We start from the raw sequence: 23,001 nt of genomic DNA, 5'->3' as shown, positions 1-23,001 counted from the left end.
TCATTTTGTATATTGGTTTAACAAGATGTGGGGATGATTTAATCACACACATATGGAGGCATTAACATTCCCACTAAAGTGATGGTTCTGTCAAGCCAGGCATTTCAATTTGCCAGGCGGAATGAGCCCCCTTTCTGCCCCCTCCCCACGGTTCTGGGGGGAGTTCTCCTGACCCCCTCGAGGCAATTCTGGGGGGGTATGCAGTGGGAAGAGAAGGAGAGAAGTCCCATTGCACAAGGCTTCTGCTGGCAAGACTCATTCCGCAAACCCTGCCCACATTTCACCCAGAATAGTATTTTTAAAAACCCATTGGAAAATAGCAGTGAAATCCACAGACCTTAAAAAACAGGTAGACATAACAAGAGTATCAAAATAGCTAGACATCACCTTGCCGACAAAGGTCCGTATAGTTCAAGCTATGATTTTCCCAGTAGTGATGTATGGAAGTGAGAGCTGGACCATAAAGAAGGCTGATCACAGAAGAATGGATGCTTTTGAATTCAGGTACTGGAGGAGACTCTGGAGAGTCCCATGGACTGCAAGAAGATCAAACCTCTCCATTCGGAAGGAAATCAGTCCTTAGTGCTCACTGGAAGGACAGATCCTGAAGCTGAGGCTCCAAGACTTTGGCCACCTCATGAAGAAGAAGAAGAAGAGTTTGGATTTGATATCCCGCCTTTCACTCCCTTTTTAAGGAGTCTCAAAGCGGCTAACATTCTCCTTTCCCTTCCTCCCCCACAACAAACACTCTGTGAGGTGAGTGGGGCTGAGAGACTTCAGAGAAGTGTGACTGGCCCAAGGTCACCCAGCAGCAGCATGTGGAGGAGCGGAGACACGAACCCGGTTCCCCAGATTACGAGACTACCGCTCTTAACCACTACACCACACTGGCTCTCATGAGAAGAGAAGACCCCCTGGAAAAGACCCTGATGCTGGGAAAGATGGAGGGCACAAGGAGAAGGGGATGACAGAGGACGAGATGGTTGGACAGCAACCAAAATGAGTTTGGCCAGGCTGTGGGAGGTAGTGGAAGACAGGAGTGCCTGGCATGCTCTGCTCCATGGGGTCATGAAGAATCGGACACGACTAAATGACTAAACAACAACAGATCTGTGTTTGCATTCAACAGTGGTGGTGCATTTTATCTAGAAGATCTTGTGACCATGGGTGGTCCCATGGGTAAGATTGCCTCCAGCAGCAAATCTTGGGTGGGGCGTTGCAGGAGGGAGAGATATTTTCCCTTCCTTCCTCTCTGGTCCAGATCCCAGTATGTTTCCGGTTCCCAGTATGTTCCCAGTATGTTTCTTCCTTGATGTTGTTTAGTCGTGTCCGACTCTTCGTGACCCCATGGACCAGAGCACGCCAGGCACTCCTGTCTTCCACTGCCTCCTGCAGTTTGGTCAAACTCATGCTGGTAGCTTCGAGAACACTGTCCCACCAGGTGTCTTCCTATGCCTCTTCAAAAGCAGATTTGCTTTTGAAGTCTTGCTTTTGTGAGTGAAGGCAGAGGGATGGAGGTTGCGAATGCGCAATCAAATTAAAGAACAATTTAAAAATGGCACCGGGGGAGGAGCTGGCAAACCCTAAAGTTGTGGATGCAGAGCTAAATTGTGCATATTTGATAATAGGTTGGGAAATGTATTTGCAGTCCTTGCTACAAAACGAGGCTTCCGGAGGACTAAGCAAGAAAATTTATTACCGCAAAAAAGGACGAGATGACTCTCCCTGCGGTGCCGAGTGCTTGCTTAAGACGGTGGATGTGCCACTACTGGGGTGCCCTTGGGTGCCATAGAAACAGAAGATTATTTGTTAGAAAGCAATCGGTGTGTTGGAAGGAATCCGGAATGAGGAGCAAGAAAAACAAGTTCCGTGAATTCCAAGGGAAATACTGAAGGGGAACTAAATTGTCCCAGCCTTTTCTCTCCGCAAATACCAAAAAGAGGACAGCAAAGTTTCCACTTGTTGGTTAGGAAATGCTTTCAACAACTTGGGGGAATATGCGCATTTAATTTTGCTGTATCAGATATTGATTGTTATGATTATACGTACAGTCAAACCACGGTTCCCAAATGCCTGTGTTTTGGAACTTTTCGGCTCCCGAGCGCTGAAAACCTAGAAGTAACTGCTCTGGTTTTCGAACGATTTTTGGAAGATGAACAGCTTCTGGGCCGCATTTTTCATTTGTTCCCATTGACGTTGCAGCCAGATCCTCGGTTTTTGAACTTTACGGAAACCAAATGATCTTCCACAGGGGTCAGCAAACTTTTTCAGCAGGGGGCCGGTCCACTGTCCCTCAGACATTGTGGGGGGCCGGATTATTGGTTTTTTTGGGTGTGTGTGGGGGGGGGAAATGAACGAAATTCCTATGCCCCACAAATAACCCAGAGCTGTATTTTAAATAAAAGGACACATTCTACTCATGTAAAAACACGCTGATTCCCAGACCATCTGCGGACCAGATTTAGAAGGCGATTGGGCCGGATCCAGCCCCTGGGTCTTAGTTTGCCGATCCATGGTCTTCCGGAACGGAGTAAGTTCGAAAACCAAGGTTCCACTGTATTTGGTGAAGGGCAGGATATAAATATCAAAAATAATAAAGTAGACTTGAGAGAAAAGCAATGACAAACCTAGACAGCATCTTAAAACGCAGAGACATCACCTTGCCAACAAAGGTCCTTATAGTTAAAGCTATGGTTTTCCCAGTAGTGATGGATGGAAGTGAGAGCTGGACCATAAAGAAAGCTGATCACTGAAGAATTGATGCTTTTGTATTATGGTGCTGGAGGAGACTCTTGAGAGTCCCATGGACTGCAAGAAGGTCAAACCTCTCCATTCTGAAGGAAATCAGCCCTGAGTGCTCACTGGAAGGACAGATCCTGAAGCTGAGGCTCCAATACTTTGGCCACCTCATGAGAAGAGAAGACTCCCTGGAAAAGACCCTGATGCTTGGAAAGATGGAGGGCACAAGGAGAAGGGGACGACAGAGGACGAGATGGTTGGACGGTGTTCTCGAAGCTACCAACATGAGTTTGACCAAACTGCAGGAGGCAGTGGAAGACAGGCGTGCCTGGCATGCTCTGGTCCAGGGGGTCACGAAGAGTCGGACACGACTAAATGACTAAACAACAACAGCAATAAAGTGGATTGTTTTAGACAGCTGAGATGAAATGAAAGGACTCACTTTCATTTACTAGTAATTGAAAGATGGGAAGTCTCTGGGGAGTAGGTGGACAATCTCCCCCAAATCCTAGACTCTTAGGAATCTGGAGTTGGAAGGGACCACCAAGATCATCTAGTTCCACCCCCTGCAATGCAGGAATCTTTTGCCCAACATGGGGCTTGAACCCACAGCCGTGAGCAGTCAGTGGGTGGTTGCTATTCCCACTGTCGGAGGCAGCAAGCCTCTGGATCTCAGCTGCTGGAAATTATAGGTGGGGAAAGAACACAGATACACTCGGGTCCTGTTTCTGGGCTTCCAGTAAGTACCGTATTTTTTGCTCTATAAGACTCACTTTTTCCCTCCTAAAAAGTAAGGGGAAATGTGTGTGCATCTTATGGAGCAAATGCAGGCTGCGCAGCTATCCCAGAAGCCAGAACAGCAAGAGGGATCGCTGCTTTCGCTGCGCAGCGATCCCTCTTGTTGTTCTGGCTTCTGAGATTCAGAATATTATTTTTTCTTGTTTTCCTCCTCCAAAAACTTGGTGCGTCTTGTGGTCGGGTGCGTCTTGTAGAGCGAAAAATACGGCATTTGGTTGTTCCCTGTGAGAACAGGAGACTAGCCATGCCATTGACCTGATCCAAGAGGGTTGTTTTGGGCTGTTTGGGGAGGTATTTTCAGAAGGAGGGCGGTGGTGAGGCCTGGCACGAACTGAGTGCGCACCCTCAAACATGAAGCTTCCCATGGCACGCCAGGCTGAGTGTAGCTGGGCAGGGCTCCCTGAATTCGGAAAGCTGGACAGCTGCTGATTACAGTGAAAAAAATATTGGAATACTCTAAATTATCGGTGCACCGAGAGGGGCTCAGCAAGGTGACCCATAGCCCAGGGAGCGCACTCTGTCTTACTGACGTCTTGCTGAGGCAGTAAAGAACTCAGCAGGGCTGAAAGCACTAATTGATAATTACGGCCAGTTCATTGATTGGAACTTGATCGATCAGGAAGATTGCAGGGTGGGAAAGTGGGCTTTTTACTCCTTAAGAATCATATCTGTCCCACCCCCAGAGCGTCTAGGTATAGGAGCTCCTTCCTCGCCCCATAGTTTGGTGAGTTTCTTCAGACTCCAGACTCCTGTTTAATTTCGGTGGGATTCCAAACGTTGAGCAGGTGGCCAAGTTTGTGCCAAGGTCCAGAGACTCTGGGGGGTGCAGATTTCGAAAATCATGCATTCTGTCTTTTAAATTATTTTTATGCATAGATCTAGGTTTGGAAGGGACGTCTGTGGTTGTCTAGACCCAGGGGTCAGCAACCTTTTTCAGCTGTAGGCCGGTCCACCGTCCCTCAGACCATGTGGTGGGCCGGACTATATTTTTTTTTGGGGGGGGGGGGGATGAACGAATTCCTATGCCCCACAAATAACCCAGAGATGCGTTTTAAATAAAAGGACACATTCTACTCATGTAAAAAAAAACCAGGCACTCCCCACAAATAACCCAGAGATGCATTTTAAATAAAAGCACACATTCTACTCATGTAAAAACACACTGATTCCCGGACTGTCTGCGGGCCGGATTTAGAAGGCGATTGGGCCACATCCGGCCCCCAGGCCTTAGTTTGCCTACCCATGGTCTAGACCAGCGGTTCTCAACCTGTGGGTCCCCAGATGTTGTGTGACTACAACTCCCATCACCCCTGAGCTCTGGCCTTGCTAGCTAGGGGTGATGGGAGTTGTAGTTCAACAATATCTGGGGACCCGCAGGTTGAGAAAGGCTGGTCTAGACCAAGCAGGGTTCCCCGTCCTCTTGCAAAGCGTCCTTTCCCCACCCGCCAACTTTCTGTTTGGTTTGTCACCGATTTCCACAGTCTGGAGTTTCTGGAGGCGGCAGCTGCTTCTGACCGCCCCCCCCCCCATTGCAAATTCAGGAGCGAATCTGTAGAAATAAGGACGCCGCAATTAATGCAACCTGCTCTCGTATTCAAGTGTGTTTCTCAGAAGGTACATCAAATAATTGAAAGAACTTCCTGCTCTCTAATTAGTCAGATTGAATTAATTTGGCATAATAGGATTCTTCGCGTAACTCGCGGGTTGGCTTCCGATGGAAGGGGGCCTTTCTGATTAAGCTGTTTATGCGCTGCTTAAGATTTAGGCAGAGGGGGATTCTATTGGACTGATGGCACCTCTTAGCATCTCTGAGGGTTTTTTTTTGGGGGGGGGGTCATATGAACAGAAAGGCACCTTCTCTTTTAACCCCTTTGGTCTCGACTCCCAGCTACTGCTGCTGCGTCTCTTCATTTTGAATCTGTGGGGAATCTAGCCGGGGAAGTTTGGGGCTACAGCACACCCCAGCTCCAAACTCATAACAGTGTGTTTGTAGTCAGTTTCACCTGGCAGGTACGCCACGCTGCGGAAGATGGAAGGGCACTGCCTCCCTGCGAACTTCCTTATAGAATTAGAATCTCCTATTATTATTATTGGGACGCGGATGGTGCTGTGGGTAAAACCTCAGCACCTAGGGCTTGCCAATCGCATGGTCGGCGGTTCGAATCCCTGCGGCGGGGTGAGCTCCTGTCTTCGGTTCCAGCTCCTGCCCACCTAGCAGTTCGAAAGCACCCCTAAGTGCAAGTAGATAAATAGGTACCGCTTTATAGCGGGAAGGTAAACGGCGTTTCCGTGTGCGGCTCTGGCTCGCCAGAGCAGCTTCGTCACGCTGGCCACGTGACCCGGAAGTGTCTCCAGACAGCGCTGGCCCCCGGCCTCTTAAGTGAGATGGGCGCACAACCCTAGAGTCGGACACGACTGGCCCGTACGGGCAGGGGTACCTTTACCATTATTATTATTATTATTATTATTATTATTATTATTATTATTATTATTATTATTTTCCCCAGCCACTCTGGGTGGCTTCCATCAAAATATTAAAATACAATAATTCATCAAATATTAAAAGCTTCCCCAAACAGGGCTGCCTTCAGATTTCTTCTAAAAGTCAGACAGTTGTTCTTCTCTTTGACATCTGATGGGAGGACGTTCCACAGGGCGGGCGCCATCACCGAGAAGGCCCTCTGCCTGGTTCCCTGTAACCTCACTTCTCACAGGGAGGGAACTGCCAGAAGGCCCTCAGAGCTGGACCTCAGTGTCCTGGCTGAGCGATGGGGGTGGAGACGCTCCTTTAGGGAGACTGGGCCGTTTAGGACTTTCAAGGTCAGCACCAACACTTTGCATTGTGCTCGGAAATGTACTGGGAGCCAATGTAGGTCTTTCAAGACTGGTGTTATGTGCTCTCGGCGGCCGCTCCCAGTCACCAGTCTAGCTGCCGCAATCTGCATTAAGGTGGTACCTCGGGTTACAGATGCTTCAGGCTACATACGCTTCAGGTTACAGACCCAGAAATAGTACCTCGGGTTAAGAACTTTGCTTCAGGGTGAGAACAGAAATCATGCTCCGGTGGCGTAGCAGCAGCAGGAGGCCCCATTAGCTAAAGTGGTGCTTCAGGTTAAGAACAGTTTCAGGTTAAGAACGGACCTCCGGAACAAATTAAGTTCTTAGCCTGAGGTACCACTGTAATTGCAGTTTCCGAGTCACCTTCAAAGGGAGCCCCAGGTAGAGCGCCTTGCAGTAGTCCAAGCGGGAGATAACCAGAGCATGCACCACTCTGGCGAGACAGTCCAGAATAATGCCGTTTTTGGCTGCCCATGTGTTTAGGGTTGTCTTTCTTTTCCTCCTTGCAGCCTGTCCCAAGAATTATGGTCCAGTCTGCCAGCGTTGATGCCACCGCAGCAAAAGTGAAGCAGGTAAGCCCTTTGCCAGGTTCTTGCTGCATCTTGCTCTTGCATCTGTGACCTGGGTGGCCCCTGGTGGAGATCTCGCCTTTGCCACAGGCTCACTCAGTGGTCCTCAAAAGCTGCTGACCTCTCGCCCCAGAAAGTCCCCCTTCCACACATATGGGTTTTCTGTTTGCTGGAGGCAACATCCGTGCTTGTCTTCATATTCCTCTGGCTTAGCAGAAGCATCTTCCTGGTCCTCTTGGATGGGCTGCTCAGCTCCAGTGCCATAGTTACGTATAAGCTAAACAAGCTATAGCTTAGGGCACCGCTCTCCTGGGGGCCCCCCAAAAAATTAAAGGGGAAAAAAACACTGGATGTACCGTATTTTTTGCTCTATAAGACTCACTTTTCCCCTCCTAAAAAGTAAGGGGAAATGTGCGTGCGTCTTATGGAGCGAATGCAGGCTGCGCAGCTATCCCAGAAGCCAGAACACCAAGAGGGGTCGCTGCTTTCACTGCGCAGTGATTGCTCTTGCTGTTCTGGCTTCTGGGATTCAGAATATTTTTTTTCTTGTTTTCCTCCTCCAAAAACTAGGTGCGCCTTGTGGTCTGGCGCGTCTTATAGAGCAAAAAATACGGTACATTTCCAAAATATAAGATAAAAAACAAATCAAATAAAACCTACATACAGCAACAGTGTTTAGTATTGTGTAGGATCCTAGGATGTAAGTCATGGGCCCCGCCTGCTAGCCTGCTCCCTAAAATGTCCCTGGTTTGCTCATTTCTATATATAGGGTGCCCACATTCTGCTATTTGTAATTATTAGAAGTTTGCACCATATATTTACACCTATTATTATTTCATATTATAGCAAGTTTCTAGAGACTAGATTATGAGTCTCTGTAATTTGTGTTTCTAAGGGAACTTTTGTTATTGCCAAATGCCAAGGTGTTTGCATTATTAAGTTTGTTATGAATGAATGAGCTTAATAATTACTTCACTATTAATATACTTCTTCTCAATTGCATTTCAGTTCAACAATCACGTTGATAAAATACATATTTTGTTATGTACAAATGGCTTTAGATACGCATTAAAGTTAAAGGTAAAGGGACCCCTGACTGATAGGTCCTGTCGTGGCCGACTCTGGGGTTGCGGCGCTCATCTCGCTTTATTGGCCAAGGGAGCCGGCATACACCTTCCAGGTCATGTGGCCAGCATGACTAAGCCGCCTCTGGCGAACCAAAGCAGCGCATGGAAACGCCATTTACCTTCCCGCTGGAGCGGTACCTATTTATCTACTTGCACTTTGATGTGCTTTCGAACTGCTAGGTTGGCAGGAGCAGGAACCGAGCAACGGGAGCTCACCCCATCGCAGGGATTCGAACCGCCAACCTTCTGATCGGCAAGCCCTGGGCTCTGTGGTTTAACCCACAGCGCCACTCGCGTCCCTTCTAGATACGCATCAGGTCCATAAGTGACCATATAGCATATATTCAACACAAAAAACAGCATCAATTTGTTGTTGACAGCTGGACATATATAGGGCCCCATTACCTTCAGTACCTTAGGGCCTCATGAAACCGAAATCCGGCCCTGCTTGCCTCCTGTGTGATGGAGATCTTAGAATGCTGCAATGCCCCCCCCCCCAAATGACATGTGGACAACATAGAATCATGGACTAGAATTGTAGAGTCAGGAGGGACCCCGAGGGTCATCCAGTCCAACCCACTGCAATGCAGGAATCGAACCCGCGACCATGAGAAAAAGAGTCTCACGCTCTATGGACTGGGCTATTTTGCTGAGTCCCTTGCTTGAGCCTTTCCGATACAGTGGTACCTTGGGTTACATACGCTTCAGGTTACATACGCTTCAGATTACAGACTCCGCTAACCCAGAAACTGCTTCAGGTTAAGAACTTTGCTTCAGGATAAGAACAGAAATCGGGCTCTGGTGGCGCAGCAGCAGCAGGAAGCCCCATTAGCTAAAGTGGTGCTTCAGGTTAAGAACAGTTTCAGATTAAGAACAGACCTCCAGAACGAATTAAGTACTTAACCCGAGGTACCACTGTACTTACCTCCCCGTTCCCTGCAAAAGAGCGGTTTGTGGAGTGTAAAGTCATCTTAACAGGGAACGGCTTGGCTGGAGCGATTGATTCTTCGGAGTTTGTCAATGCCGTTGCCAAGATATATATATCACTAGGATGGGCTGTTAATCTTAGCAGGTGCTGTTAACTCTGTACCTTGCAGGTTTGTCCTGCCGAAGTTAACGCATTTGCGAAGGGCTCTGGGTTTGGAGCGCGGGACTCTGTGCATCCTGGCGCCTGGCTTGCGCACGAGTGATTTATCCCTCCAGCGCATTAAGCCAAATACCTGGGAGAGACTTATAGTTCTGGCTTGTTTTCCCCGTTCACATAAATTGCCCTTTTCAAACAGCAGGTGCCCGTTCCCGTAATATAAATAATATTTCGGTAAATAATAGGGGGCATATTTATTGTGCTCCATACATTTGTATATTAATCCTACCAGGCCTTTCTGGAAGAAATTGGCTATTTGCAAAACTGGCTGCTAATGCACCGGGAGTTCAGATAATCCACAATCTCACCGGCGTGTGTTGCTAACTCTCTGTGAATCATTTGGGCTCCGGCTTCTGTAATGGGAGCATGCCTAAGCATTTTGAATTACGAAATGTAAGAGGATGCTGCGCAGATTTGTGGCCTGTTCTGAACGTGTCAATCTTTGTGTGTGTGTGTGTGTTAAGAAAAGGTCTCAAGGTTTTTGAAAAATGTTTTGGGCCTCCTGCCGACAGTCCCCATCTCTTTGGAGCACATCTGGAGCTTTAAGAAACGCATGTGGACACCGCAAAAATACCCATTTCACAGAAGTTGGCAATGCTCAGAACCACCACCCTCAAATGAAAAAAGCAAGCAAAAAACGTCCGCCCTCCTCAAAAAGAAATAAAAAACCACTGTAAAATAATAAAAGCCCCCTCCCCCCCAAGTCTTCCCTCAGCTCCTCTCTCCGATTTCTCAGTACATGTTATTCTCTGCATATAGTAAAATTATGTAAATCCTAACATTATCTATTATATTAACAATCAATAAATTTGTGTATGTTTATTCAAAACCTGCCAAAGAGTCCAATTCATTTTGTTGTCTTTTTAAATAGTTTGTAAAAAGTTACCATTCTTCTTTAAAGTCACAGTTGTCTCGCAATTTGTATGTCAGTTTAGCCAATTCTGCATAGTTCATCAATTTCTCTTGCCACTGTTCTTTTGTCGGGGTTTCCTCATTCTTCCATCCTTGTGCTATCAAGACTCTTGCCGCCGTTGTAGCATACATAAATAAATCCTTTATTTTCCTTGGCAGGTCTTTTCCTACCATCCCTAACAAAAATGCTTCTGGTTTGTTTTTTTACACATGTTAATTTAAACATTTTCTTCAGTTCATTATATATCATTTCCCAATTTTTTAAAATTTCTCTGCATTCCCACCACATGTGGTAAAAGGTCCCCTCTTTTTCTTTACATTTCCAACATATGTTTGACCCAGTTTTATACATTCTTGCTATCTGTACTGGTGTTATATATAATCTATAGATCATTTTCATGTAATTTTCCTTCAAAAGAGAACAGGCTGTAAATTTTAAATCTGTTTTCCACAATTTTCCCCAATCCTCAAATTGTATACAGTGGTACCTCGGGTTAAGTACTTAATTCGTTCTGGAGGTCCGTTCTTAACCTGAAACTGTTCTTAATCTGAAGCACCACTTTAGCTAATGGGGCCTCCTGCTGCCGCCGCATCGCCGGAGCACGATTTCTGTTCTCATCCTGAAGCAAAGTTCTTAACCTGAAGCACTATTTCTGGGTTAGCAGAGTCTGTAACCTGAAGCGTATGTAACCCGAGGTACCACTGTATTATGTCCTATATTTTTTTAGTACCTTCTCGGTGCTGTAACTGTGGCGTCTCTGTTTGTGCTCTAGGTCTCCCAAGGGGAAGGCGCCAAGGAGCCCTTTGAGGTGGCTGCGCAGTTGGCGGAGCCGGACCAGACCCCCGAAAGGACCCCCAAAGTGCCTCCGCAGCCGCCTGCGGCCGATATTCAGGCGCAGGATTCCCAGGACGGCCCGCCCAGCCCCTTGAGCGAGGCGTCCAGTGGCTATTTCTCCCACAGCGTTTCCACGGCCACCCTTTCCGAGGCGCTCGCTCCGGGGAATGACACCCAGCTCCCGGCCGGCGGGCAGATGCCCGCCACAAACGATGCGACGCAGTCTGCTCCGGCTGCCCAGACTGGGGCCGCCGTGGATGTGCTGGTGAAACCGTGTCTCGCTTCCTCTCCTGAGCCTTGCGTCCCTCCTATAGCGAGAGATGACCCGGTCACCCCCGGCCTTAACAAAACGGACCAGGCAAGAACTAAGAGTGGCGGAGACCGAGGGCACAACGACGGCACCTCGAAGCCAAAGCCCGTGTCCTCTTCCGCCGCTCCGAGCGAGGACAACCCTCCTTCTTCCTCCCCGTCAAAGAACGACTCGCAGGTGACACAGCGGCCTGGCGCGTCCCCAGCTCGGAGCCCCCCTTTGGCGACCAAATCTCTCCCCGATGCAGGACTTTCCAGGTCTCCAGTTCTGGCTGAGCCATCGCCTCAGCCCGGTGTCGCGAGCTCCCCGTTCAAAATCCAGAGAGTCCGGACGTCGGAGCTGAGGTCCTTCTCCAGTATGCTGGGAGGAGAGCCAGCGGGGTTCTTGAGTTCTGAGGAGGCAGGAGAGGAGAGAGAGGGGCGGAGCCCGCAAAGCCCTGCCCAGAACAATGGCACAGCGGCCGGCGCCTCCGAGGAGAAGCCGGACGCCGTGTCCGACTCGGAAGAAACCAACGAGGTCCCGGACTGGCTGAAGGAGGGGGAATACGTGACCGTCGGTACGAATAAGACTGGGACCGTGAGATACGTTGGGCCGACCGACTTCCAGGAGGGCACCTGGGTGGGAGTTGAGTTGGACATGCCATCAGGTAAGCGTGGCTGGGGAGGTGATGGGGTGCTTTGCTGGGTGGTGGCCGGTCTCTGGGCAGCAGCCGCTTCCTCAGAACGGAGGAAGCTTCCATATTAACGAGAAGGAGAGAACTCACTCTGAAACTCACCTACAGGTGGTACCTAACACCAAGGAAACTAGAGCTAATACGCCCAGGAACCTCACCAAAATGCTGGAGAGGGTGCACCTCCACAGGCACATACCTCCACATGTGGTGGGAGTGTCCCAAAATCCAACTATTCTGGACAACTGCCATACAAGAAATATGTAAAATAAGTAAGCAAGTATTAGAAATCACCCCAGAACTGGCCCTACTAAACGTATTCCAAGACAATAATGCCCACTCATACCACAAAGAACTCATAACCCACCTACTCTCAGCAACCCGAAACGTCATAACCAGACACTAGAGAGACCTGTCAGGAGTAAGCATGGACCAATGGTACCAAATAGTATGGGAAACAGCCTTACTAGAAAAATTACCGTATTTTTCGCTCCATTGGACGCACCGGACCATAGGAGGGGGAGAACAGGAAAATTTTTTTTTCTTGTTTTCCCCCTCTAAAACAAGGTGCGTTCAAGGTACATTCACCAGAGCTTGTGAGGCTGGCGGTGGGGGGAATCGCTGCTTTCCCCCATCGCCAGCCTCAAAGATCCCTGAAGCCTTTGGAGCGCAGCGCCCGCTGCCCTGCAGAGGCTTTGCGCACAGCCATCCCCAAGCTAGAACAGCGAGACGGAGCCCTCCGCAGTGCTCCGTCTTCCTGTTCTGGGTTTGGGCTTAGCGGCGCAGCCTGCATTCGCTCTATAGGAGGCACACACATTTCCCCTTAATTTTTGGAGGGGAAAATGTGCGTCCTATAGAACGAAAAATACGGTAACCAATAAACTGAAACTGACACGGCATCAAATAGAAGAAGATACCTTCACCCCAGTATGGCTCCCCTTTATCACATACACAGCCCAACAAGACAACAACAAGAATCCACCAACAGCATGGCTAACCTGATTGAACTTTGTTTTCATGTGTGAGTGGGGTGGAGGTATCTTCTTCTATTTGACGCCGTGTCAAATACCCCACTCACCACTCACACATGAAAACAAAGTTCAACACAGTCAATCACAAACAAGCAACCACACCCTAGGCCTACCCCAATTTCTCTCACCACCAAAGGAACACAAGCGAATAGCAAAGAAAACCCACACAAACGATGCTGACACAAAAACCCACACATACATTAAGCAAAATAGAAATATCGCCTCCCGACCCCACCTACCAGGGCCCCCTCCCCCCTTCTCTGTTTCTTTCTTCCTAATGTATCAACAAATGAAACTGACCTATGGAAAATGTAACTTGAAAAAAGAGACATTGCAAAAAAAAAGAAAGAAAGAACGGAGGAAGTCTTGGCACAGATTTGCTGTGGAAAGCGAGAGGCATCTGCGGTAGAAATTGCCGTAGCGGGTTCAAGCACGGAGGCTCACGCCAAGTTCCCAGTCGGCAGAATATAATCAGATTTGAATTGGTCAGACTTTGTTCGGTTATTTATTTACACAGTGGAACCTCGGCTTTTGAACGTTAATCCGTTCTGGAAGACCGTTCGACTTCCAAAGCGTTCAAAAACCAAGGATCAATGGACGGTCGGCAAAATCTATTGGAAAAATGGAGAAACAGGCCTCTCGTTCGACTTCCGAGGTGCATTCGAAAACGGAAGCAATGACTTCCGGGTTTTCGGCGTTTGGGTTCCGAATCGTTCAGCTTCTGAGATGCTCGAAAACCAAGGTTCCGCTGTGTTAAATTTGCGTACTGCAAAACTTGGCCACCCTTAGCGTGATCTCTGGATTCTTATCCCCTATCAGGGATTTTAAACGTTGAGGTTCAGACCCACTTGGAATTTTCCTTCCGGTAGCACCTTAGAGACCAACTAAGTTTGTTATTGGCATGAGCTTTCGTGTGCATGCACACTTCTTCAGATACACTGAAAGTCCTCAGACCCTTATACATAGTGAGAGGGTGGGGAGGGGTATTACTCAGAAGGGTGGTGGGAGATGGGTGATTGGCTGATAGGTGTGGTAAGCCAGTTGACGACCATTAACGACCACAATTGGTCTTACAGGAAAAAGCAAGGGGTGAGATGGCCAAAAATAGCTTTATCATGTATGATGAGATAAGAATCCAATGTCTCTATTCAGACCAGGTCTCTCCATGGTTTTAAGTTTGGTAATAAGTTGCAATTCAGCAACTTCTCTTTCCAGTCTATTTTTGAAATTCTTTTGTAACGTGACAGCTACTTTGAGATCTTTGAGAATGTCCTGGGAGATTGAAGTGTTCTCCTACTGGTTTCTCTGTCTTGTGATTCCTGATGTCAGTTTTATGTCCATTTATCCTTTGGCATAGAGGGACGCGGGTGGCGCTGTTGGTTAAACCACAGAGCCTAGGGCTTGCCGGTCAGAAGGTCAGCAATTCGAATCCCCGCGACGGGGTGAGCTCCCGTCGCTCGGTCCCTGCTCCTCCAACCTAGCAGTTCGAAAGCACGTCAAAGTGCAAGTAGATAAATAGGTACCACTCCGGCGGGAAGGTAAACGGCGTTTCCGTGCGCTGCTCTGGTTTGCCAGAAGGGGCTTAGTCATGCTCACCACATGACCTGGAAGCTGTACGCTGGCTCCCTCTGCCAATAAAGCGAGATGAGCGCCGCAACCCCAGAGTCTGCCATGACTGGACCTAATGGTCAGGGGTCCCTTTACCTTTATCCTTTGGCGTAGGGTTTCGCCTGTTTGTCCAATATAGAAATATAGAGTGGATAATAAATTATACATTTTGGACAAAAGTTTCTCTTTGTAAAACCTCTTCTTTACTCTCCCTCCCTCCCCCAGGCAAGAACGACGGTTCAATCGGAGGGCGGCAATACTTCAAGTGCAATCCAGGTTACGGGCTCCTCGTGAAGCCCAGCCGGGTCAAGAAAGCCACGGGGCCGGCCAGGCGCCGGAGCGCCGGGACGAGACTACAGGGCGGGGGCAACCCCGAACAGCGCAAGAGCGGCACCTTCTCGGGCTCGGCCTCCAACCTCGCTTCCCTGACCGCCTTGGCCAAAGCGGAAAAGACCCCCAGGAACGCAGAGAACAGGAAGTCGTGGGCCAACTGAGCGGAGCAGCGGCCGGACACTGCCTTGCGAGAATCTGACACTTCCTCGAGAGCGGCCTTACTTTGCACAACTAAACAAAGCCGGCGGGGGCAGTCAGGGCGTTGCAGGGCCCGGGGGTGTGTGCGTTCGTTCTTTCCTTGGGTCGTTGGGTGAATTCTTGCCATGAAGGGGTATCGGCATGCTTCTCCTGATGCAAACGGCGACCCTTTCCCATCCCTCTCTTCACCCCCTGCCAGGTGAGGTTCAAAAAAAAGCCATCTGCCGTTGTGACTTCACAGATTTCCAGTCCTCCTGCAAGAGGCAATGTTCACGGAGCCCCTTTTTAAGGAAATGCGCTGTTGCTCGGGGCCTCACCCTTAAACCACGGGAGAGAGAAGAAGAGACTTGTGTGTCCTGGCGGATGGCGGCTTCAGAGAAACAGTGCCTGGCTTGAGTCTTGCTCTCTGGTCTTTTCGTCCCTCTTGCCGGCATCGCTGGGAAGGTATCGCCCCTCACTTCACTGGGACGAGGCTTTGGGGGGGCTAGCTAGTAGGGTGGTGGGTTGTCTCCCCACCCCCCAAAAAATGCCTGAATCTTTAAAAGCAAAGACACCTTGCATCTAGCTGACGACACTGCTCTAGTGCTTTTTCTATTTAAAGGAGAAAAAGAGACTTTTCTCCGAGACCCTGCTTGGGTTTTTAGAATTTATTATTTCGGCATGCCCTCTGGTGCTACTGTATTTATGAAACCAGTTTCCAGTATGGTTGGTTGAAAGTTCGGTCTCGGGGGGGCTTCCTCCTTTGCGGTGTTGACGTTTAATCAGTGTGTAAAGCAGATTCCCACCCCCATCTCTCCCCCACCCCACCCCCCCAAAAAAAATTCTATGGTATTTATTTCTTATTTATTGCTAAAAGAATGATAGCAGCACAGCCCATGCGATTTGCAATCAGCACGCCGTCTGCCAGCTTGCTCCAGCCTCTTTGCACTGCTCTGCGCAGTCTTCCCTCAACTGCTCTCCTTCCCGTCAAAGAATTAAAACGTCTCTCCAGATTTTAAGCTGGCAGTCGGACTGAGGTGTGTAGCTTCTGCGGCTGCGTTGAGCCCAGAACAGAACCGCTTTGTGGCTCACTCAGCTCAGTGCAACCCCCTGAGCCACAGATGGGGGCTGGGAAATTTTCAGATTCCCAGCGGCCTAGAAAACACCCCCCCCCAAAAAAAAACCTCTTGGTAACTAAAGGCACAGAGGAGGTTGTAGAGGGTCCCGTGTCTGTTGAGCTGCCTTAGTCGGCCACCGCAAGATGCCCTTGCCTGTTTTATGCTTCCCCACTGAAAAGGGGAGGACACAAGCAATGGCCTGCTAAAACTCGGAGCTGATTTCCGGTTGCCTGGTACATTCGCAGGGAGTCCTCCTCACCCCCCCCCCCCATTCTGCAAGAGCATCTCCCGCAAGCATGCACGGTGGTAATCTTGCGAGTGGACCTTGCTCCTCGTCGATCCTTCATTTCTGCCTTGAACCCCTTCCAAAATTTCTGGGATTTCCCGTGGGCAAACGCTCTCTCGCTGTCTTTCGGCTTGCCGAAGGAGAGATCGAGAGTCTCAGCCCAGCTGTGGGTGCATGTGAGTTCTGTTGGCGACTTTTTCTCGCGCAGCCTCCCCGTTCTTCCTCTCTCCTTCCCGTACGGTTGCGCAGCCAAGTTGTGCCTTAATCATCCAACTGGAAGGAAAAAGCCCTTGCGGAGGGACGTGCGGACGATTAGGAAGGAAGGGCAGAGTGCTCTGCATGCAGGTTCAGTCGGCAGCATTATCCCCTGCGACAGACGCCCTTCCTGACACCCTGGAGAGATGCTGCCAGCCAGTGTAGACAATATTGAATCCGATGGGCCAACAGCCTGACTTGGCAGAAAGCGGGTTCATGTATCTCCTTTGCAGGAGATGCCCCTGCTGACCGGACTCTCATTTGGCCCTGGAAGGAGCGCAAATGTGATGTTCAAAGAAGAAGCCATGTGCGTCAGGAAATGGTCGGCTGGGGAAGACGGAAGGGAGAGGGGCAGGCAGGCACCAAGCGGAGAACAGGCAGACTTGGCTTGGCATCGTAGAGCAGTAGAGTTGGCTGGGACCCTAAGGGGTTCTCTAGACTGACCCCTCTGCAACCACAGCTAACGGGGGGCGCTCTTCTCCAGACAGACGGAAAAGGAGGACTAAGGCGCATTGTCTTTTCAGTGATGCATGCACCACTGCAGAGGGCAGAGAGGACTGGAGATAAATGAATACTACAGAGAAAGGAGCCTTAAAGGCCACTTTGGACACTCTGCAGATCAAGAAAACCCAGAGGCTTTAGATGCGTAAGAGACGGTGGCAGCGCAGAAAGGGGGTGTCTTTGGAGCAAGCCGAACTCCAGGACTGAGGGGGCTGGAGTATAAAATCAGCTGGTTCCCTATGCCCCCCCACCCCGCTGGGAATTTTAAGAAAGCACACTTGGGGGGGGGGGGTTAGGAAGATATTTCACCGTTGCTTCTTAAAGCGCCTCCTCGCTGCTTTCTAACTGGAGGAGAAATGCTCCACACGGGCTGCAATTGCCCCCCAGCCCAGCTTAAGAGAAATTAAATGAGTGCCAAAATCTAGGTCTTTTAATATCCAGGTAGGGTTTTACTGGAAAAGGAAAAAATTATATAAAGTTCTGCGGGGGAATCTTTCAAAGCTATCAGTCGTGATCCTTAAGCCCACCTGAGTCCCGTGGAAATTGATTGTGCTGGGTTTTGTGACCCAATGAGGGCCAGTAGTTTGCCTGTTAAAGTGGAGGTTTCTAGGATTCCACGTTCGGTTCCTACGCCCTGCAGTCCTCCCTCGGGGCTGCTGGGCTGAAGAACACAAGCGGCAGCAGTCCCCCCCCCCCCCGCGGCGACGGGCATCCTTAACGAACTTACCATTACCTTCCTCTTATTTCCGGCATGTGTGAGCAATCCCAGGTGAGCGGAGGCTCGCTTGGCAGGTAAACCTGCCCCGCTCCCTGCCTTCGGGACCCCTGGGTTTTGCCAGAATTTTTCATGCACTTTACAAAGGGGAAAGGGCGCTGGTTGGGCAAGTTTTGTTGGCAACCCGTAAGCCTTTGAGACCAGACTTCGCCAACCTGATGCCCTCCAGTTCCTTAGGGCTACAGCCTCCATCAGCCCCAGCCAGTTTAGAGGGCACCAAGTTGGCAAAGGCCTCTTGAAGCCTTTGCGGTTGTCTGACTCGGGGGCAGCCTCCTTCTAACCCTTTGACACTTTCGCCCTTCCTTTTATATTTAATTCATTGTCCGATCTCAAGAGCCCTTTGCGTAAAGAACGGCTTTCAAGTATGATTGGGAACGGGACTCGAGACAGTGAAATAAAATGGCTTGTTGCAATTAGAAGCCCTGCTGTGGGTACTCATGCGGTTTTCTGGATCATGCCCCCTGTCTTTTCAACAAGACGTAACGTCCTTTCCTTTCGTCTTGCGTTAACTGCTCTTTTAAAAAAAACCCAGAACAGGTCTGCTTTTTCCAACAAATTGCAGCAGCTCTTAAGCCAGAGCGCCGCTGGCAAGTTGTTTTTCCATGTTAACAAGGAAACGCAAGCTTGCTCCAGCCGTTGCAACTCCCCATGTAATTTGCATGTGGAACCGGGCTTTGAAAGATAGGCGTCTCCTAGGACCTCTGCCTCCAAAAAATAACCTTTTTCCTTTTTAAAATCATGAAGCAAAGAGTTTCTACAGTATGTTCAATGGGTCCACCGTAGAATTCTCCATCGCTAAGACTTTGAAGTTCAAATACTTTTTAAAAAGGGCAGTTTCTTGGGTTTGCAGTTGTGTACACTTTGCTTGCATCGAAAGCTTTTATATAGTTGAATTGGGGGTGCTGAACACATGGGACACTGGCCCAGCGGCTCGTATTTTCGGCTTCCTTTTAACCAAGCCACAATTTCTTCTACTGTGCCTTATCGGTTTGACAGCTGGCTTGCCCACTAATCCAGGGGCTGGGAACCTCTGACCCTCCAAATGGGACTCCCAGCACCCACCAGTCCCAGCCAGCCCTGCCCCCTGGGTTCCCCAGTCCTGCTTTTAAGACAATAGCAGGCACTCCCAGGTATGTAGGGCCAACGAGTTGGCTGGAGAGATGGTTTTAGAGGAACGACCTCCCTGTGGTCATCGTATTGAAATGTGGAAGGTTTTCTTTAGCACCACTTTCCAGCTGGGGCGCTTCATCGACACCAGCTCCATTAGCAGGCTGCGTCCCAGTAGAATCACAGAATTGCCGTGTCGGAAGAGGGCCCCCACGGGTCATCTAGCCCAACCTGCTGCGATGCAGCCCTGCCTTTCTTCAGCCAGCTCTGCCACGGCCGTGTCTTGTTCCAGTATCTCTGAAAGTTTCCCCAGGGCTGAGGCCAAAGGCTCCACCCAAGGTGGCGGCGCCAGCAACCTGCCGCCATTTTGTGTGCACGCCAGGTATAGAATGGTAGCTGGATTTTACCTGGCAAGAGTCACGGGCAGATGTTTTGGGTGATCTGATTTAACACGCAAATTCATCCCAAATCTGCTTGAGTGGGAAAGCGGCCGGATCCTTGCTCCCCCACTGCAGACACACTTAAACACTACACATGAGCACAAGAGGCGTTTGCCAAGGCGGCAACCTTGGCTCTGTGCAGGATGCGTCCCCATGTGGTCATGATTCCAGGGTCACTAACTCACTCTCTCCCGTCTTAGGGAGGGGAGCGGGCTTTCAGAGTTAACTTCTTTCCGTTGATTTGTGTTGTGATCTTTACTTCTTTGTAAATGTAGGGAGACTGTATATAAAGGACGGATGTTTAGCTGGTTTCGGAAGTGTCTGTTGGTTGTACCTTTTTAAAATGCGCTAAAAATCCAAAGATAAATTGTAATGAAGTGTAAAGTTTTTAATGCTCTCTTGTATCATACTAAACTTGTAATATTGTACCATACCTGTGACATGATGTACCTTACCTAAAATAAAACCACCTCCTTTACGTTAAGCCTCGAATCCTCGCTCGCTCTGTTTCTCCCTTGACTTGAGACCTCCGGGTATAGGCCGGTATATAAATTCAATAAATAAATATAGAAGCCTGCTTGCCTGGCCAAAGCACTGCAAATCTGCTGGGATAAGGAAACTCAAGCAAATAGGTGTCAGTGGAGGAGTCAAACAGGACCTCCTGGCCAGAGCTCTGTGCTCAAAAAGGAAATCCAGATTTATTTATTGTCCTGGATGTGTTCCATGAAGTGAGCATGTTTTTATTCTTTCCCTTGCCCAATTCACTCCGAAGTTTTTGCTAGTTGTGCAAAAAATATAGCAGCGGCTATGCAGGGAGCTGAAGTGTCTCTCTAACCCAGGGGTCAGCAAACATTTTCAGCAGGGGGCCGGTCCACCGTCCCTCAGACCTTGTGGAGGGCCGGACTATATTTTGGGGGAAAATATATGAACGAATTCCTATGCCCCACAAATAACCCAGAGATGCATTTTAAATAAAAGGACACATTCTACTCATGTAAAAACACACTGATTCCCAGACCATCCGCGGGCCGGATTGAGAAGGTGATTGGGCCGGATCCGGCCCCCGGGCCTTAGTTTGCCTACCCCTGCTCTAACCCTCCTCCCCATTCACTAAAAACTTTTTGCTTTCAGTGAGAGCTCAGTCAGCAGAGCATGAGACTGTGACTCTCAGGGTCGTGGGTGGAAGATTCCTGCGTTGCAGGGGGTTGGATTTGATTTTTTGATTCCACAACTTCAGCAAGCTTTCCTAACACTGTGCCTTTTATTCATAGGGGATAGAAACTTGTCAGGAGGTTCTCAAGATAACTGTGGGTCATTACACTTCCATGTACCTGTGAAATTGCAGTATACAGACACATGCACTGCGACACCATTTTACTTTAAATAAATTAAAAAATTGTCCAGTAGCACCTTAGAGATCAACTAAGTTTGTTCTGGGTATAAGCTTTCATGTGCATGCACACTTCTTCAGATACACAGAGTGGTTCCTTGTAGAGTTGTTCCGTGCAGAGAGTTCCTCCTTTATTTGCTTCTGTTTTATGGAAGTTTTTAATGTGTGACGTTTTGATGTATTTTTAATCTTTGTTGGAAGCCACAAAGAGTAGCTGGGGAAACCCAACCAGATGGATGGCGTACAAATAAATTATTATTATTATTATTATTATTAATTTTAGAGTACAGAATGCTGATCAGATGTTTGAGCAGCTCCTTTAGAAAGTGTGGCATAGTTTCTTTGCATATTCAGTAGGATAGGCGGACTGTAGAGGGTTCTTAATTCTAAGACCCTTAGGTATAATGTCCAGGTTCTTGCATTTAGTCAGAAAGGAGATAGCAGTCTGTACCTCTGCAAGTTTCTTTGTGAGGTTGATGGACTTCCATTTCATGCGGCTTAATGTGCTGCCTTCCATGATTCTAGATTCAGGTAGGTAGCCATGTTGGTCTAATGCAGTTTTAATTAAAAAATTGTCCAGTAGCACCTCAGAGACCAACTAAGTTTGTTCTGGGTATAAGTGTATCTGAAGAAGTGTTCATGCACACAAATGCTTATACTCAGAACAAACTTAGTTGGTCTCTAAGGTGCGCTGTGGGTTAAACCACAGAGCCTAGGACTTGCCGATCAGAAGGTCGGTGGTTCAAATCCCCGCAACAGGGTGAGCTGCCTTTGCTCGGTCCCTGCTCCTGCCAACCTAGCAGTTCGAAAGTACGTCAAAGTGCAAGTAGATAAATAGGTACCGCTCTGGCGGGAAGGTAAACGGTGTTTCCATGCGCTGCTCTGGTTCGCCAGAAGCGGCTTAGTCTTGCTGGCCACATGACCCGGAAGCTGTACGCCGGCTACCTCGGCCAATAAAGCGAGATGAGTGCCGTAACCCCAGAGTCGGCCACGACTGGACCTAATGGACAGGGGTCCCTTTAACTTTACCTTTAAGGTGCTACTGGACAATTTATTTATTTATTTTGACTGCATCAGACCAACATGGCTACCTACATTACTTTAAATAGATCAATATTTTAATCGAGTGCAGGGCAAGAAGTCCAGGACTTCTGAAGAAATGCCAGGACTTTGGAGAAATCGTGAAGCCAGCATGAGACTTGACAGTGACCATCCTTTATAGGTGTCAAAGCCCCAAGCTGGACCCACACATAGCCTCATCCACACATGACAGTACAGTGGTGCCTCGCAAGACGAAATTAATTCGTTCTGCGAGTCTCTTCGTCTAGCGGTTTTTTCGTCTTACGAAGCAACCCTATTAGCAGCTTAGCGCTATTAGCGGTTTAGCGGCTATTAGCGGCTATTAAAGGCTTAAGGGATTAGCGGATTAGCTGCTAAAAGGCTATTAGCGGTTTAGCGGCTTAGAAAAGGGGTGGGGAGCGAAAAAAAATCTCAAAACTCGCAAGACATTTTCGTCTTGCGAAGCAAGCCCATAGGGAAATTCGTCCTGCGAAGCGTATCGAAAAATGGAAAACCCTTTCGTCTAGCGGGTTTTCCGTCTTGCGAGGCATTTGTCTTGCGGGGCACCACTGTAAACCCAAAGGCAGGTTTGCTGGGACCAGGAATGCGCATATCCTTCTGGAGAGCAGCTCACAGCCACTTTGCTCTTCCCCAGCCCATTTTACTCTTGCGTTGTTGCACCGAGCTAAGCCAAGCTTGGACTTGGTGCGTCTTCCAGAGCCAGGATCCTCTTCAAGCTCGCTCTCTGTGCCCAACCTGCTTCCTACAAATGCTTCCCCAGCTCACTATCTGTGTTAATGCAATCACCACCGCAATCATCACTAATCTTCCGCTGTAAAAAATGTGTGCCTATTTAACATGCGTTTAAGCTCTCGTTTGCAGCAGCTGCAATCTTTTTGCATTGAGCTGCCATGCTACTCCCTCCTGGAAATTTTCCTCCTTACATCCACTTGCCAACGGAGTCGTTACTCGTGCAACT

The 23,001-nt window shown here is 48.9% G+C and overlaps 1 protein-coding gene across 1 annotated transcript in view; it reads left to right on the top strand.

Annotated features, from left to right (window-relative positions):
* KIF13B (kinesin family member 13B) overlaps positions 1-20,057 on the top strand; it is a 184,690-nt gene extending 164,633 nt beyond the window's left edge. Inside the window, 3 exon segments of the mRNA XM_083432843.1 lie at positions 6,885-6,947; positions 10,901-11,918; positions 14,807-20,057. Coding sequence (XP_083288969.1) covers positions 6,885-6,947; positions 10,901-11,918; positions 14,807-15,075 — 1,350 coding nt within the window. The 3' untranslated portion in view covers positions 15,076-20,057.
* Positions 20,058-23,001: the final 2,944 nt, after the last annotated feature.

The sequence above is a fragment of the Podarcis tiliguerta genome, assembly GCF_965153285.1.
Source record: "Podarcis tiliguerta genome assembly, chromosome: 3".
In the NCBI taxonomy this organism is placed as follows: Eukaryota; Metazoa; Chordata; class Lepidosauria; order Squamata; family Lacertidae; genus Podarcis; species Podarcis tiliguerta.
This window is presented reverse-complemented; position numbering and strand designations above follow the sequence as displayed.